Below are 16,990 nucleotides of genomic sequence, written 5' to 3' on the forward strand. Positions count from 1 at the left end.
AGAGCTTTTTTATAGCAAATAAATAACAGCAAATGGCTCACAGCTACTAATAACTGTGAAAAACGAAACCGGAAAAGTCATAGTAGTGACAGGGGAAACCCAAGTATCAATAAATCACACACACACACACACACACACACACACACACACACACACACACACACACACACAAGCACACATATACATATACACAAAGGGTAGATATACATATACACACACATGCATGTACATATATTCACACATACACACGCACATGCGCACATACACATACACATGCGTGTATATGCTTAGTACAGAATTCGTTGTATGTAGTACATATTATACGAGTGGGGGGCTGAAAAGTGACCTGGTTTTGGGTAAAAGAAAATACAGTGAGGATCAGTTAATTATGATTTTATTCTACATATTTACCTCTCAGATTCACACACTTATTACAGCTGTCCTTCGGCTTTTCTAAGCCCTGTAAAAGAACTCGGAAGGTTGGCCTTCCAACCAGGCCTTTTGCAATACCCTTAAAGCCAGAAACTTTTCAGTGTCCCCTCGTATATGTGCGTGCAATAAATTTCACATATGTGTATGTTAACTTAAATACCATAAATTCTGAAGTGATCCATTTTTATGAGTAAAAATATAGAAATTGTATTAGGCTACGTCAGTATATCAATGTATGTGTATGTATTGTTGTTGTTTCTATTTGTTTTTGAACCTCAGTTCAACCATGGTTGATAATTATTGGCAAAAATCGTTCTGTCTGTGACCATCAATGTCATCAGTTATAATTGATGTCAAACTAAAAGACAATAAGGCAGGTATACGTTGACTTACGGGATAGAGACTCTTATTGAGTCATATAGACTCATAGGACCGATTTCCCGGTTTCCATGCCGTATATATTCCCCACCTGGACGAGACACCGATCCGTCGCAAGATGACTCATTTTTGCCAGCTGAGTGGACTGGAGTAACGTCAAATGAAGTGTTTTACACAAGAACACAACGCGTCGCCCGGTCTAGGAAGCGAAACCACAATCTTACGATCATGAGTTCAACACTCTGACCACAAAGCTCATGCGCCTCCACATACGTTGATATATTTAGTTATTATCTATATCATGTAGAGTGAGACCACATAGGAAGGTTTTCTCTCTGTGTGTTTGCATTTGTCGTTTTGTTCTTATAAACTTTTAATACTCTCTTTGTATTTGTATATTCTAGGTAACCATAATGAAGAAAGGCAAAAAATTGCCATAGTTACTGGAGGAACAGGTGGCATAGGTTTCGCAACTTCCAAAGCTCTTGCTTCTCAAGGTTACAATTTAATTCTTGGTTATCTTTCTGACAGTGAAAATGCCAAGAAATGCTTACAGGAATTGGAAACAGATTTCAACATCGAAGTTCGGACAATTAGCGGAGATGTTTGTGAAGAAGGCACTGTGAATTCGTATTTTAGCTGCTTGAATGAAATGAACGGCAAGCTCACTGCTATTGTTCACACTGCTGGACTTTTTAAACCAAATTCTTTTTCGAAGGACCCGAATACTTGTTTTAGTACTTTTGAATACTACGACTATTACCAAGATATCTATCCTAAGTGTTTCATACGTTTAGTAGAAACGGGAATGAAGTTTATGGAAGATGGTCATGGCTATATAGTCTGCTTGTCAAGCCCTGGTTGTAATATCAATGACCATGTCCGACTTGGTTACATGATGCCAGGTACAGGGAAATGTGTACTTGAGTACCTGTCTCGTCATTATGCTAAAATGTTAGCAAAGAGGGGAATCTCTTGTAATTGCATTGTTCCTGGATACATACAAACGAAACCATGGAAACTGAGAGAAAGCATTTTGGGTCCTGATGTTGGTTGCCAGAGAACACCGATGGGTCGATGGGGTCAACCCGAAGAAATAGGAGATTTTATTTCATATTTATGTTCTCCTAAAGCAAGTTTTCTTACCGGTGCTACCATTCCATTTGACGGAGGTTTGAGTCTTGGGAAGCAGTGAATTTAAAAAGAGATAATTAACAGCTATCTCTGAGTTTTTCAGATCTTTATGGAAAAGTTATATTCAAAGTTAGAATATATTTCAATAATTTTTCATCTTATATGCATTGATAAAGAGAATAAAGTTTATTCGACGAACTTTTTTTTACATAATCAGAATTCATTTGGTGGTTTAATAAATCAACTAATATTTTTCTTAATGGTATTCGTCTATTTTCATCGTACTGATTCCAAGAAATATTGATCTGTGATATTTTTTTATTTTTATATATTTACCATGCACCGTGGAAACTCTGTTTTACCACCTCAAACAATTTGTTGAAACCGCTTATAAAAGTGCACGGGGTATCTAAATTTTGGTGAAGTACTGATAAATGGAATGGCTAACAGAAGCATCTGCTTATAGTCTTTAATTTACTCGGAATAAAAAATAACAAGTTAAATATTAAGCATTTGTTATTCATTAATTAGTTGATTTATTATTCAATCAATAAAACAATAAAAAAAACCTTGATTATATAATTCAAGCTGTAATTGTTAGAGAATATATAAGAAAAAAATACCTACTATAATTCTTGTCTTGGCATATTTCCAAAGCTCCAGCTTGTCTTGCAGCGAATTTACATTCGTAAATGAGAAATTAAAAATACATGTAGAAGACTGTAAATGCAGAAGAATTATGTTTCCAAGAGATTTATATGTTTAATCTTATCAACTATCTAATGATCTTTATTATTATAAACTGCCTAATGATCTTGTTTATCATTATAAATAGAGACATCAATTGTTGTGGCTGGCAATGTGTCAGGCTGCTGAACGAAGGATTTAAGAACATATGCACAGTCGTGTGGATAGTTCACTTCGAAACTACATGGTGCCAGGGTTCGATCCCACTGAGCGAGACTTTGGGCAAGTGTCTCAAGTTAGGTAATACTTTGCGAATAGTATTTGGTGGGCGAAAACTGTGCAGAAGCCCAACGAGTGTGTGTGTGTGTGTGTGTATGTATGTGCATATACACGCATATACATACATACGACCATGCATAGATATATATACATACACACACATGCATATATATATATATATATATATATATATATATATATATATATATATATATATATATATATATATATATATATATATATATCATTTATCTTTTATTTGTTCAATCATTAGACTTCGACCATGCTGGGGCACCGCCTTGAAAATTTTTAGCCGAATTAATCGATCCCAGTACGTTTTTTAAAGTCTGGTACTTTTTCTATCGGTTACTTTTGCCGAACCGCTAGAAAAGGGGACATAAACATACCAGCACCACTTGTCAAGCTGTAGTGGAAGACAAACACAGACACAAAGACACACACACGACTGGCTTCTTTCAGTTTCCGTTCACCAAATCCATTCACAAGGCCTCTATAGTAGAAGACACATGTAGTGGGACTGAACCTGGAATCATGAGGTTAGGAAGCAAACTTCTTACCACACAGTAATGCGCGCGCGCCTATATACATGCATATATAGATAGATAGATAGATAGATAGATAGATAGATAGATAGATAGATAGATAGATAGATAGATAGATAGGTTATACATAAGAGAAATGAAAAATGAAAACAAACGAACATGTTATTTAAATCATTTATATCACCGTCATATATGTTTCGATGGATACATTAAATTAATCTGGAAGGGAAAATAAGATGGAATAATGTATCAATCTCATCAGGGTGGAGATTATAAATAACAGTGTTCATTAATAAACCATGTTTACAAATGTAAGAAATTATAATATATAAAAACAAAAAGTGAATAGAGAACGCTTGTAGTTTTTAAAATACCGTTAACTAATTTGACGTCATTAGTCGAGAGAGGAAGAAAAAGAAAAAAGAAAGAAAATTAAAGAAGTAATGGAGGACTTAACAAATAGAAAGGTGAATGACAAATGGATAGAAATGATAAAGGAAAGAATGGAATGCGTGGATTGAAGAGAATAAAGTGAAAATTACCGATATAATTAGGCAAAGGGGAGCAGATATTATTTGAAATAGCTGAAAGTGTGTTTTTTCCAATGTAAACACCTGTAAACACGTTCTTTATAGGTGCTGACAAGTGTGTGTTTGGAAAAAAGGATAAACAGTTGTTCATCCGTACAAAGAGGGCAAAAAGACTTGCCCTTATCATAAGGGGACGATCTTGACAAAATTTTTCAGTCTAAAGTAAATTGTTTATTACAGTCTTTGAGATACCAAACTAGTTTACTAAGACCTGTAGTATTACGTTTACTAATTTATTCAAATGTAGAAAGATGATTAGCTATGCGTTTTATTATTATTATTATTATTATTATTATTATTATTATTATTATTATTATTATTATTATTATTTCAGTGGACGAAAGACCAACATAGAAAAATTCTTTAGTTTCTGAAGTAACTTTGCATTCGTAGACAAACATTTTTGATTTTGAAATTTCCATTGAGAACACATGTTCGATTTGGATCACAATTACAAGTAATATTACAATTAATATTATTATTTAAAGAGCGATTATCATTATTTATATTATTGTTATTATATTTATTAAGGGAATCACTTTTACAGTTAAGAATATAATTGTTATGTGAAGAGATAATCTGTAGGAGATTATTAATGTTGCAAAAACCAATTCTGATACGATGTGAGTTGAGAATAGAATGGTACCTCGAATTTTGGGGGAAGGTTCCTTTTGATGGCTTTACGAAACAGGTAAGGAAGATTACTATTAATTTGTTTATCGTATGGAATAACAAGCCAAATAGTTTTATTTTGGCAATGCAATTTATAGGAAGATTTCTGGAGTTATTCCTCAGTCTGGGTGTTTCACGTCACCACTCCTGTATGTGCCTTTGTCCCAGCTGTTGGTACATTTGGTATATAAGGGAGTTTGATTCAGCTGCCCTCGTCTGTACCTCATGTCGGGCTGTTTACTCTCCGGTATTGTGGAGAGGAGGATGTCTAATTCCTTTTTGAAGACACCTACTTCCACCTTATGTAAATTTCTTAATTTTTGTGGCAGGGCATTGAAGAGCTGTGGGCTTTTGAATCCTAGACTATTGCAGTACCTGGTCCTGAATTTAGATGGAGTGGATGGTACCTTTAGTACAATACAATGGCAGCCAGTTCTAGCATTTCTACAACACTCAATGCCAAAGTTAGGTTCTAGTCCTTCTAGGGTTTTTCATATGTATATTATTGCATATCTCTCACGCCTTCGCCCCAGGGCGTAAAGCTGTAGTTTTCTCAGCTTATCCGTGTAGCACTGTTTCAATCTTTTTAATTTAGTGGCATTGGACTGCTTCAAGCTCCGCTGTTAGTTTGGCACTATGTAGTCCAGGCAGTAGTCCAGGCAGCTGAGAACAAAGGTTCTCCACGGGGTCAACATAGTTTATTGGTCTCTTGTCTTGAAGGACCTCGGGATCCATCCTGCCTGTTGTCTGCACTTTGCTGCCATCTTGATAATGTGCATATGAAATGATGCGTCATTGCACATATTGCTTCCCCAAGCCTTTCACTGCCTGTGACTCTGGGATTGTAGCGCCTTCAGGTCTTGTAAATGTATATATATTGTATATGTGTCTATGTGTATCTATCTGTCGCCGAGGTAAATCAGCGAGAAAATCAACAAATTGGTGTTTTACGAACGAAATCTTTTCAGATAGAATGAAATCTTTTCAGATAGATATTCCCTTGCCACTCTCGCAATGATAAACCTGTTGGAAACATGCAACCAGCGACGCCATTACTAATATATTGCGATATAGATAAATTATTTAACCCTTTCATGTAGAGCATACCAACTAGTAATTATGTAAGATTAAGTTTGGTAGGGTTTGTTGAAAGAGAAAGAAAAACTTGTGGAAGCGAAATGTATAAGAAATTGGAATGAATAAGATATTGGACTAAATACTCGTAGATCGTGAGTTCAAATCATCTTTTAGACATTTCGTTATCTCTCTCTCCTCTCATCTCTCTTTCTTTCTCTCTCTCTCTCCCTCCCCCTCTCTCTCTCTCCCTCCCCCTCTCTCTCTCTTTCCACTTCCCTCTTAGAGAAGGATATAATTTTATATGGGCTCAATTTTTCTGTCTACGAAGAGATCAGTAGGATAGATCACCCGAAGCATGATCTACTTTACATCACTGAATAAGTAAATATTTAACATTGTTTTAATGCTTTAAGGGTAGCTTACCTCTGTCATCATTGGGTAGATTGTATAATCATCAAATATTTCATTAACTTACAGCGATGTGTTCGTGCGATCGTATGGGTTTAGAGGAATACATGAGAAAACGTAGCAATACTCCGTCTCGGACGAGTTTCTGTAAAGATCTTGTTCCGACTTTTTGTTGGATCTTAATAGTCCTATTGTAATGCATAAATGCATGCTTAGTGACTGGTGTGCAACAGTCCACATTACGTTAAATTTATGGTTCACAGACATCAAATACCAAGGAATTCTAGTGAGAATTCAACGTAATAACGTTTTATTAACTTTGACTCGCAAAGTCATTCAAGTCGCTAAAACTCTTTTAAAAATACATGAAGTAACTATTTCATGCCGTCACTCCCTCTGTAAATCCAAATCTACATGTATGTGCAAAACACCAGTTATAAGATAGTTGTTGACTGTCATCAAGTCAAAAGTCTGTCTATTATTTACACGCATAACGCAGTGAGCTGGTAGAATCGTTAGCACGCGGGCAAAATGCGTAGCGGCATTTCTTCCGGCCTTACATTCTGGATACAAATTACGCCAACGCTACTTTATCTTAAAGTACCAGTTGATGTAATCTACTAGCCTCAACGCCCACCCACCCGTAATTTCAGGCCTTGTGTATATGGTAGAAAGAAATATTTGCACGCATTTTACTCTAATGTGGTCAGTCAGAAATTATTCTTCTAAATAAATTAGAAAATTTCATCTTGGTGATTATGCACGGTTTTGTAAAGGAAAGTGTTATGAGCGATTAGTTTTACCCCATTGTAAAATTAGTACTGATTAGTAGAATAATAATTAAATATTTAACGTGAAGTATATTTGCCACTTAAATGCGGCTAACCACTAAGGGTGAATGCTACTGTAGCTTGAAGTCTCAGGAGAACATCTCCTCCAGCTGGCTATTGACACACTTTCTATGCCCTATCAGTATTTGCGAAGGGAAGTCATCCTTCCCATCGTCGACCTGATGTGATACGCATGGACCCTGGTTAACAAAATATTGTCACTCAGCTTTAGTTAAAAATCTTATATTGTAAGAGTTATTTCCCATGTGACCAGTTAGCCTGATTGAAAATGTTTACTTTTTTCTTTTCTCAATCACCAGCATTATCGAAATATGTTGTTGTGGAACACATCCCAGTTATCAATGTATAAAGCAGTTGAGAGAGATATTTTCCTTCGTATAGCTAACGTTTCTCTAATAGCTGGAACACCAATATAGCGTGGGTAATGAATATACATGTGCACGGTGTCATCTCAATATATTTAATAAAAATATTTTGTCTCGCTGTGAAACTTAGCTCTGTGCTGTAACCACAGAACATACTTCAAGGATTTTCTCTGAAAGCGTGGTGGGCCATGTTGAAAAAACTAATGTAAACTGAAGTCAATTTCCCTTTCTTGATCAAAAGTAACCATCAAATATTGATAACCCTTATTGACTTCAGTGAAGTTAATAAGGCATATTCACTGGTATATTCTCTGCGAGAATACAACCTAAGCCTAGCTAGCTTCCATACGAAAAGAGTAAGAGTATTGTGTAATTTAGGAGTATGTTAATATTGTTTAGGAGTAAGATGATTATGGCTAAAGCATCAGCACAATGCTCCAATACTGAATTTAAGACAGGAGTCCCCGAGTTATTTCTCTCAGTTTTTCCATTTGAATTAAGTCTTGCTTTTCATTATGTGGTTGATTTGTATCCTACATCCAATACTAAAATAACATCGTAGAAGCATCAACCTTCAGTTAGATATATTATTTGACTTCCAGTAGCTTCACGTGCGATGACGAAATGGTGATGAATGTGAAGCTGGAAAACTTAGAGGATTAAGAAATATGTGTTCCAATTACACTGAAAGACCGAATGTAATTTCTTGGGTAATTTCAGTTATGTAAAAGGCAGAAAAAAAACTTGAAGGGCAGAAAAATACTTGAATCGTGTTCGGGTGGAAGCAATGTGAAGCCTACAGGTTCTGAAAGTAGAGTCCATTTTTGTAACCAGACAGGTAGGAGCAAAATAGCTGAGTGTGAATGGCACTGGAAAAACAGCTCCATTTTACCTGAACTCCCACCGATATGCAGTGTTAATGTCCAATTTGGTAAACAGTTTTCGAGTTGTTGAAGAATAATTAAATACAGTTATATCTTAACTTACGTCGCTTCAGATTACGTCTTTTTCAACTTAAAGTGATCTTGGTGGGGTGGGGGTTAAGAACATTAATCGATTTATCGGACTTTACGTCGATCACAGCGAAAATATATAAGTTAGAAATTAAGAAACACCTAAATAAAGTACATGTAAAAATATGCACACATCATTTATTAAAACAGATATGAACAAATAATTAAAAAAGTTTTTTTGTTTTCCAAGTTACCTCATTTTTCTTTATATTGCATGTCTTTGAAGCAATTACTGACATAAGTTGAGGTATGCCTCTAATTGCTAAAATAAACATTTGTCATTATCTCTTTTTAAAAATTTCAAATTCTGCCGAGGTCGTCTTTGCCTTTCATTCTCTCGGAGTCGATAAAATAAATACCTGTAAACCACTGGGATCAATGTAATTGACTTCAACACCTCTCAAAATTGCCGGCCATGTGCCAAAATAAGAAAGGATTATCTATATTTAAAAATTAATGTAGAAGTTATCTCCCTGATTTTTAATCTTCACTTTCTGTAATTTTTTCTTTGCTTGTAAACATCTGCTTTTAATTATTCCCCTTGCATGTACGAAGTATATGAAAAGAATTATTAATGTTTGTAAACGTTGCGGTTAAATAATTGCAGATAATTTTTTTAATTTATGTTTTTAAGAAGGGACGGGGTGGATAACTATGTCTGTTTAATGTTGGATAGAAAGTTCGTATCTATACAGTATTTAATCTTCCCGGAGAAAAATTTTAGTGAACCAACTTCAGATAATACAGATATTCATTATACAAAAAGTTAATATCTGAAACCGAAATATAGCAACAGAGTGGCAAAGACATCTCGATAAATTAATCCATTTATAAAGTTTCCAGATTAAATCCAAATCATTTGTAGTCGATTAGTCCAACAGAACTACACAAATTGATGAAATTCAATAACATCTACTAATGGGACATCTTCCCCCCTCCTTCTCTCTCTCTCTCTCTCTCTCTCTCTCTCTTTTCATTCATATATGTATCTGTGTGTGTGTGTGTGTGTGTGGATAGATAGATAGATAGATAGATAGATAGATAGATGCTGCATACATACACGTGTGTACATACGAGCGTGCGCGCAAGCACACACGCTCACACACTAACACACGCATACAAGTGTGTGGAGAGAGAGAGAGAGAGAGAGAGAGAGAGAGAGAGAGAGAGAGAGAGAGAGACAGACAGACAGACAGACAGACAGACAGACAGACAGATAAAGAGACAAAGAAAAAAGAGAGATAGGAATTTTTTTTAAACGCAGAAATTTCATGCTTTCCTTATTTTTATGTATTCGTAATATTAAAGACGTATATTATTAAAGCTAGACGTTATTTGAAAATATCTAGCTTCAATAACATTTGAAAAATTAAAATTTCCTTTGTAAGTTAGTGTTAATAACATAAATATGCATAGCCTTTTATCTTTAAATCATATTCGCTCTCAAACCCTGGTTACCTCCCCTATTAACACCTGTTACCTCTTTCCTCTGCTTTGCTGCCACTAATAGATATGCTTTTATATCTTGTTTGGATCGTTTTTACGTTTAATAAGGAAGCTTCTTATTTATCTTCTTTATTTTATTTTATTTTATTGCATTTTCTTTTATAACACTCAACAAAGCGTTTGCTGGTGGGGGTGGGTGCTCTTTTGTAACTGATAACTTACCTTTGTAGCAGGATTATTTAGTACATACCTCAAACAGCAGCTCACTGCTTGGGAATCGAACCTGAATCAATGTATTCACATGGACAAATAGCAGGATGTTGTTAAGGATTGATGACATCAATAAAAAACTGAACAATCAAATCAACAGATCCAGCAGATGCTTAACTCATTAAATTTCGGTGTTGTAAACAATCACTTTTTGGCACAAACAACATATAGGATTGTCATTAATAATTTTGTCTTTGGCTTCCTTTTCTGAAACAGACAGTAGCTGTATATGGTTTGCTTTTCTGCTAGCTCACCATTTTCTGTAAAACAGCCAAGAGCACGGTGTAGGAATTTACGGCACTCAAGTTCGGCTGCGGAATTCGACGATGACAGCGATGAATTCAGTCCACACAAGACAACTTTCATCATCATTCGAATCTGCCAGAACATCAGCACATTTCATTTAAGGTATTCGTAACCACTTCGAATTGGCGTGTTTGCAACCACCGAACTAATGTCCGATTTGGCATTAGTTCTTCAGGATTAGTCTCTTTTCGACTTTTGTCTACATCAGTTTGTATAACATTCTGGAAATTAATTATTGTTGATTTCTATGCTGATTTTAAGGTCAAAAGATCCGAAAGTTTGTATTATGTCCTTCCTTAGCTTATCTATAGTGTACCCATTTGCGGTTTTAGAGCTATCACGTGATAGAAAATAGCAGGGGAGATTTTTTTTAAATTTAAGGTATCTAACATATACGACCCTATGAGCGCACAGGTCTCTGTACTAGCGAATGATTCCATACTTACGTTAAATGAACCATCCGAAGAAAACCTCTCGGCTCAGGCTGTGTCCTGATCAAAAAACAAAGTTTTCTGGCATGCATTATAATTTTTATTCGGCTATCACGTATTCTGTTTTAAATTTTTACAAAATTTAGTACGTCTTTTTAATGACTCTTTAGAGATTGATTAATAAAATATTTACAATGTCACACTGAATAAATCTAGCATTTCTTTTATTTGTAATGCTGTCAAACCAACATACTGTTCCGTTGCACAAGGTTGATGGCTACTTTTATCTCATAAATTTTAGAATATTCTTGCTAGCGAGACAAATCTCAGACTTAACTGGGTTTATTAACCTATATTTAAGGTTAAAAAACAAGGTTAATCTTATGGTTCTTGATGGTGATAAAGTCGTTACTTTTTGATGGTGCCTGTTCTGTCATCAATTTCTATCCTTACTGCTATGTTTTTGAGGGTTTTTTTTGTTTCTATAATTATGTCATTATAAGCTGTGAGCTGGTTCATAGATAATTTTGCGTAAGCTATTTTCCAACTCATAAATGTATCTAGTTTTATTCATAGAATAGCAGGTCTTTTTTGGATAGTTTTAAAATGTTTTAATACCAGCCGTTAGCATATTTTTAAAGGGATTAAAGAATTTAACACTCGCTATCAAATCCAGAATATCCGATCGGAGTTTTTTTAATGGTTTTTTTATTGTTGATTAGTATCTTCTTGACAATAAATGGTCGTACACTGCTCCGCAGAATCATCGGCGCATACTTTCTATCTCTTAACCTCAACGAGGCCCACTATTTTCTCAAACAGCCTTCGTGCATATTATTCATTCGATAGTGTTGGTATGTATTTTTCTCGGGTTGTTAAGGTTTAACAAATTCTTTATCAAAATACTATATGGAGAACTTTCTTCCATGTAACTTGTATTTAAATATTTCAAGCTGTGAACAAAGCTTCTTAGTTTGCGATATGCAGAGTGTAATATGGGAGTAGAGTAAGTGATCAAACTCGTTTCATAAAACAAAGAGCAGAGCATTCAATACAACGAATATAGAGCTGATATTTGAAACCTATAAAAAAAAAGCCAGCTCATGTTACTAGTACTTTCAAAATCATTCAATAGCACACATAATGATTCAGTTCATGTAAGAGATCAATATGAGAAATTATTGTCTTTAGAGTGCAGTGGAATGGCAGAAATCGTAACCCACAGGGCATTATTTCGTCCAGTGTTTTGTTTTGTCCCTCCGCGTTCAAATCTCACTGGTATCATCTTTGCATTGTCTCTCTGTGGAGTAGATAAAATAAACATTAGTCAAACACTGCTAAATTTAGTTTTGCGTCAAAAATTAAAAAAATATTATTGCGTCACTGAAGACTTGGACTTTTAATTTCATTGCATTACAATGTTGACAATAACATCTGTTACTTCCTCTCGTGCTTTCGTTTAATTGCAGTTAGTCATCATTGAATGAAATCAGTTGTTGATTTGGTCCGAAATATGAACAATACAATAGGTGTTGGAAGCGTCAAAATGGTGTAATTATTAGATCAATGACTATAGTGTGTGACCTCTTTTTTCCGCTATTGTATCGGTCTGCAAAATAGGCAATCACGAGTGTAAAATTAGCTTAAAAATCAAACAGTCGTCATGTAAGTAATGATAAATTAAATAAATAAAAATTGAGGTGATAGAAAGGATTTAAAAAGGGTCAATGACTTCATAAGTATAATATAGTCTAGCCAGGATCGCAGATCATTTGATAAATTTTTACTTGAAAAATAACAAATAGTTATAGCCGATCATAATTAAAATTTCGTTTCGGTCCATTTGAGTATTGTTTAGATTTTTATTTCCTTTCACAAACTAAGAGAGAGACTTCACTTAAGACTATTTTGGTGGGGTCTCTAGATTCAGCTCGTTGCCCATTAACATAATTATCTATATTTGTGCCATTCACCCATTTGGGCTATTTCCTTTCATTTATTTTATTATGAATTATGTTAATTACATTAGCCATTGTTCGCAATTCTTTTTCTAAATATAGAAATTCTATCAAATGATCGACAGGTTTGGTTTAAGCTTCTTTTTTTTTATGAAAGTTTTATAGACTTGAAAATATCCATAGTTATCCCTTCCGTAAGCGCGTAAATACACTCGAGAGATAAATTCTTAATTCTGAAAATTATCTTCCCGTATATTTTAATAGTTAACAATTACAGTTAGGATTTTGTTTTCTTTCTCCAACTAAATGAGAAATTGCAATTATTTAAGAATGTTTTGCTTACGTCATTTATTTCATTACCTTTTATCTTAGTGATTTTGTCTTACTACAAAAGAATAACAAAATAATATTGACTTTTGATTAAACTGAAACAAATTTTTTTTAATGTAAAAGAAATGTGATTTTGAAAAAGAAATTTTTGTTCCATATTTATTTACAAGTATACACGTGTTGTCAATAATGACGATAAATATGTTTATTATACTTATATGCATTGAAAATGATAATGAAACAGTTAAACTACTGTTAATTGCATATTATAATATATTTTGCATTGAATATTTTAGAATTTTGTAGTTTTTTAATGTCTATGTTGAACTCTTATTCATTTTTCAAAACACACACACACACACACACACACTAGCATAATTCATTGAACAAGTTGACTTTCTCTTTTTCTTCTTTGGAAAATAACGAATTCATTACGTATTTAGTTATTTCTCTTTGGGTATTATATTTGTTTTTAATTTCCAGTTCATTAAAATGTTAATTTATTGCATGAAATTCAATGTATAATTCCATAGATCAGGTACGGTCCCAGGAATTTTTCGAAAGAAGGGCACAAAGTCAGAAGGGAATACAATTCCAAGAGAAAAGGGCGCACTTATTTTCTTGAGGGGGGCACTTGGATCCGCCCTTGTAAACGGCTAATATTTTGACGTTAAACTGATGCTATTTTCCCGTGCCCTTTGCTCTGTGTGTGTGTGTGTGTGTGTGTGTGTGTGCGTGCGTGTGTGTGTGTGTGCGTGCGTGCGTGTGTGTGTGTGTGTATAAATAATAAAATAATATATATATGCATATATACATACGTATACGTACATACTTAGATGTATACGCATATACATATGCATATGTGAGCACAGGACGTCACAAAACATAAACAACAAAAAATACGAAGTACGAAGACATAGAATAAGGGCTTTTTTGCAAGCAACGAAAGAAACAAATGGAAAAGAAGACAAGCAACACAAGGAACGACCTTTCATCAGTTGTCGGCTGTTTTTCTAATCCGTATTTCGAGCAATTCACGATAAGATAAAACAGTTGCTCCCGCAAAGCAAACAATTTTTTTAAATACTTGCTTCGTACTGTGATCATTGATCCTGGAACTTATTCTATCGGTTTCTTTTGCCGAATTGCTAAGTTGCGAGAACGTATACACACCAAACACCAATCTCAAGCAGTAGTAGAATACACACACGCACACACGCACACATACACACGACACACACTCGCGCGCGCACATATGTATGTATGCATGAATACGACAGGTTTCTTTCGGTTTCCATCTGCCAAATCCACCCATAAGGCTTTGGTCGGCCCGAGGCTATAGTATACTTTGCTGAAGGTGCCACGCAGTGGAACTAACCCGGAACCATATGGTTGGGAAGCAAGCTTCTACTACTCAGCCAAGCCCGCGCCTAATCAGAGTGCGGTAGAATAATTCCTGTATTTTGCTATTGTGAGGTGTGTGTCTGGGTGGTCATAACAATTGACACGTCTTCAAAATAAGTTTCATTATTGAAATATTATGTTTTATAATATTACCATTGTCGAATAGGTCCGCTGCTTAATATTTTTAGACAAAGTGCTTATTTCAAAATTTAAACCTTTTTGAAGTTGAACAGTAATTTTGTTGAGAATCTGTTTTAACTTTTTTGCGAAAAAATGATAAACCACACTTTGAGTGAAAACAAAAAGGTAAACCAACACTAGATTAAAATTGGCAAACTACCACCTAAACAGATGCAGCTTCAACAGCCTAGTGTACGAAAATACATAGAACATTCCAATACCACGTGTTACAAAAAAAAACGTATAGTTGTATGACTGCATAATGTATAATTGTATAGCTGTATTACAGAAAAAAAGGCTTTTTTCTTTTCTATTCATATATCTTGTATCTAGAGAAAGTGCGAAAGTAAGAACCGAAACTTAAAAAATTGTAACAATAGGATATTTTCTGGTTTAGTTGAGAGATGGACGAAAATTTGTGTGAGATTCAAGCACTAAATAGTTATTTATTGTTAACAAAGATGTTGTTGCGATGAAAAAGAAAAATTATATTTAAGCCAAGTGAGTCAGTTCGTGTGTATGTACGGGAGAGAGTCTATGTATCATCAAGGACAGTAGCCATGAGTGGCGTAGATTCTTGGAACTAACTGACTAAAACTGTGTCGCAACCACTGTCGTTGTCTTTGTCGATGTGCAGCCGACATTAGTTCGTACAACCCCTGGTTTTGACTGGGCTGCGACCACAGTCGATGGTCTATCACAGAAAAGGCGCTAAAGACGAACTTGTTAATGACATTTCCAAATGTTTATATAACACTGGGATCCTAACGAGTTAAACATCTGCTGGATCTTTTGTATTATGCGGTTGGTCAATGGCTACTGAAACAAAACAAAAAAAAAGGTCTTTAATGTGCTTACCTGAGACTTACTGACGTTATCAATCCTTGACAATATCATATCTATTGTTTAGTTATTTTTCCGTCCGAACTCTGATTCAATTTCGATTCCTCGGCAGTGAGTTGGTGTTTGCGAATCTGCCAAATATTCCTGCTACATGTTTAAATAAATTACCATAATAAATATTAAAAAATATATTTGCTATTGTCTCGTGGTGACAGACACTTTCATTGAGAATTTACTTTATTAATGCCCACAGCCTACTCTGACACAACAACAAAGCAACTGAGCAAAGCATACATATTAGGTATACTCCTCCACACCACTCACACAATCAAAGCTTATGAATCCAAATCTTCTAAGTACTTAACAAGTGACTATGCTACAGGAGCACTAGCGAAGAACAACGCATAAAAGGCATTAAAAAATCGCCCATTCCAAATTGATGATTTTGCCCATTGCATAAGTAATTAAGATAAATCAAGCGTATAATTATATTCATTCGATGACACCCTGGAATTTTAGGTATCGATCAGGCGAAAATCGATGATTTGTAACATATTTTTTTAAAAGTTCGAATGTTCTTAAGGGCGTTCCTCTGTTTGCTTTTCACTTCCCCCACTCTACCTTTAAATTTCTTCGCATTATAATTTGAAATGTTAGATACCTATCTCTCTATCCGAAAATGGAGATCGGACCGACCTAATGTCCATATGCTTCCACTACTGGTTGTATATTCTTGATTTTTTGCGAACTACATCTGCCAACATTATGAAGTAATTCCGAGCTCCCACAAACAGCTGTCGGACCTGTAACACCATATCTTCTCCCCTTAATTTTTGTGTCTTAGTACTCTGTGTAAATTTACTCTGTCAATATAAAAACATCTATATATTTATAAAATTATATTAAGAGAGAAAGGGCGAAAACGACTAATCTCCAACATGCCTGAAGTGCCAATACCTTCATAAAACTACCAAAAACTCCATATATATATATATATATATATGTGTGTGTGTGTGTGTAAGAACGACCGTACGAACCCAAAAGGAGAAATGGTGACGAATGGAAAACAGGCTCCTTTTATAATAACGCGTCACACGGTCGAACACAAAAATATATCAAATGATATATATGTTATACTTCGATAACATAAAGAACTAAGAAATGCCAGTAAGATACAAGATAGGACACAACCGATAAAGATGAATAACAGTAAGATTTATTGTAGCATTAAATTGTATGTCTGTGTGTGTGTGAATGCTACATAATGAAACACAATAAAAGACAGGCCGTCATGTAAAGAAAAGAGTGTGTGTAAGTGATACATGTATGTGGGTACGAGAGATACACAGTATTGAAATAGAGTCAGTAACACG

General features: G+C 34.7%; 1 protein-coding gene across 1 annotated transcript in view; it reads left to right on the forward strand.

Moving 5' to 3' along the window:
- LOC106871738 (3-oxoacyl-[acyl-carrier-protein] reductase FabG) overlaps positions 1–2,447 on the forward strand; it is a 59,606-nt gene extending 57,159 nt beyond the window's left edge. The window contains exon 3 of the mRNA XM_014918356.2: positions 1,215–2,447. Within this exon, the coding sequence (XP_014773842.1) occupies positions 1,215–2,005 (791 nt within the window). The 3' untranslated portion in view covers positions 2,006–2,447. The remainder of the gene's footprint in view (positions 1–1,214) is intronic.
- The last annotated feature ends 14,543 nt before the right edge of the window (positions 2,448–16,990 follow it).

Source organism: Octopus bimaculoides, chromosome 2 (assembly GCF_001194135.2).
Source record: "Octopus bimaculoides isolate UCB-OBI-ISO-001 chromosome 2, ASM119413v2, whole genome shotgun sequence".
NCBI classification, from domain to species: Eukaryota; Metazoa; Mollusca; class Cephalopoda; order Octopoda; family Octopodidae; genus Octopus; species Octopus bimaculoides.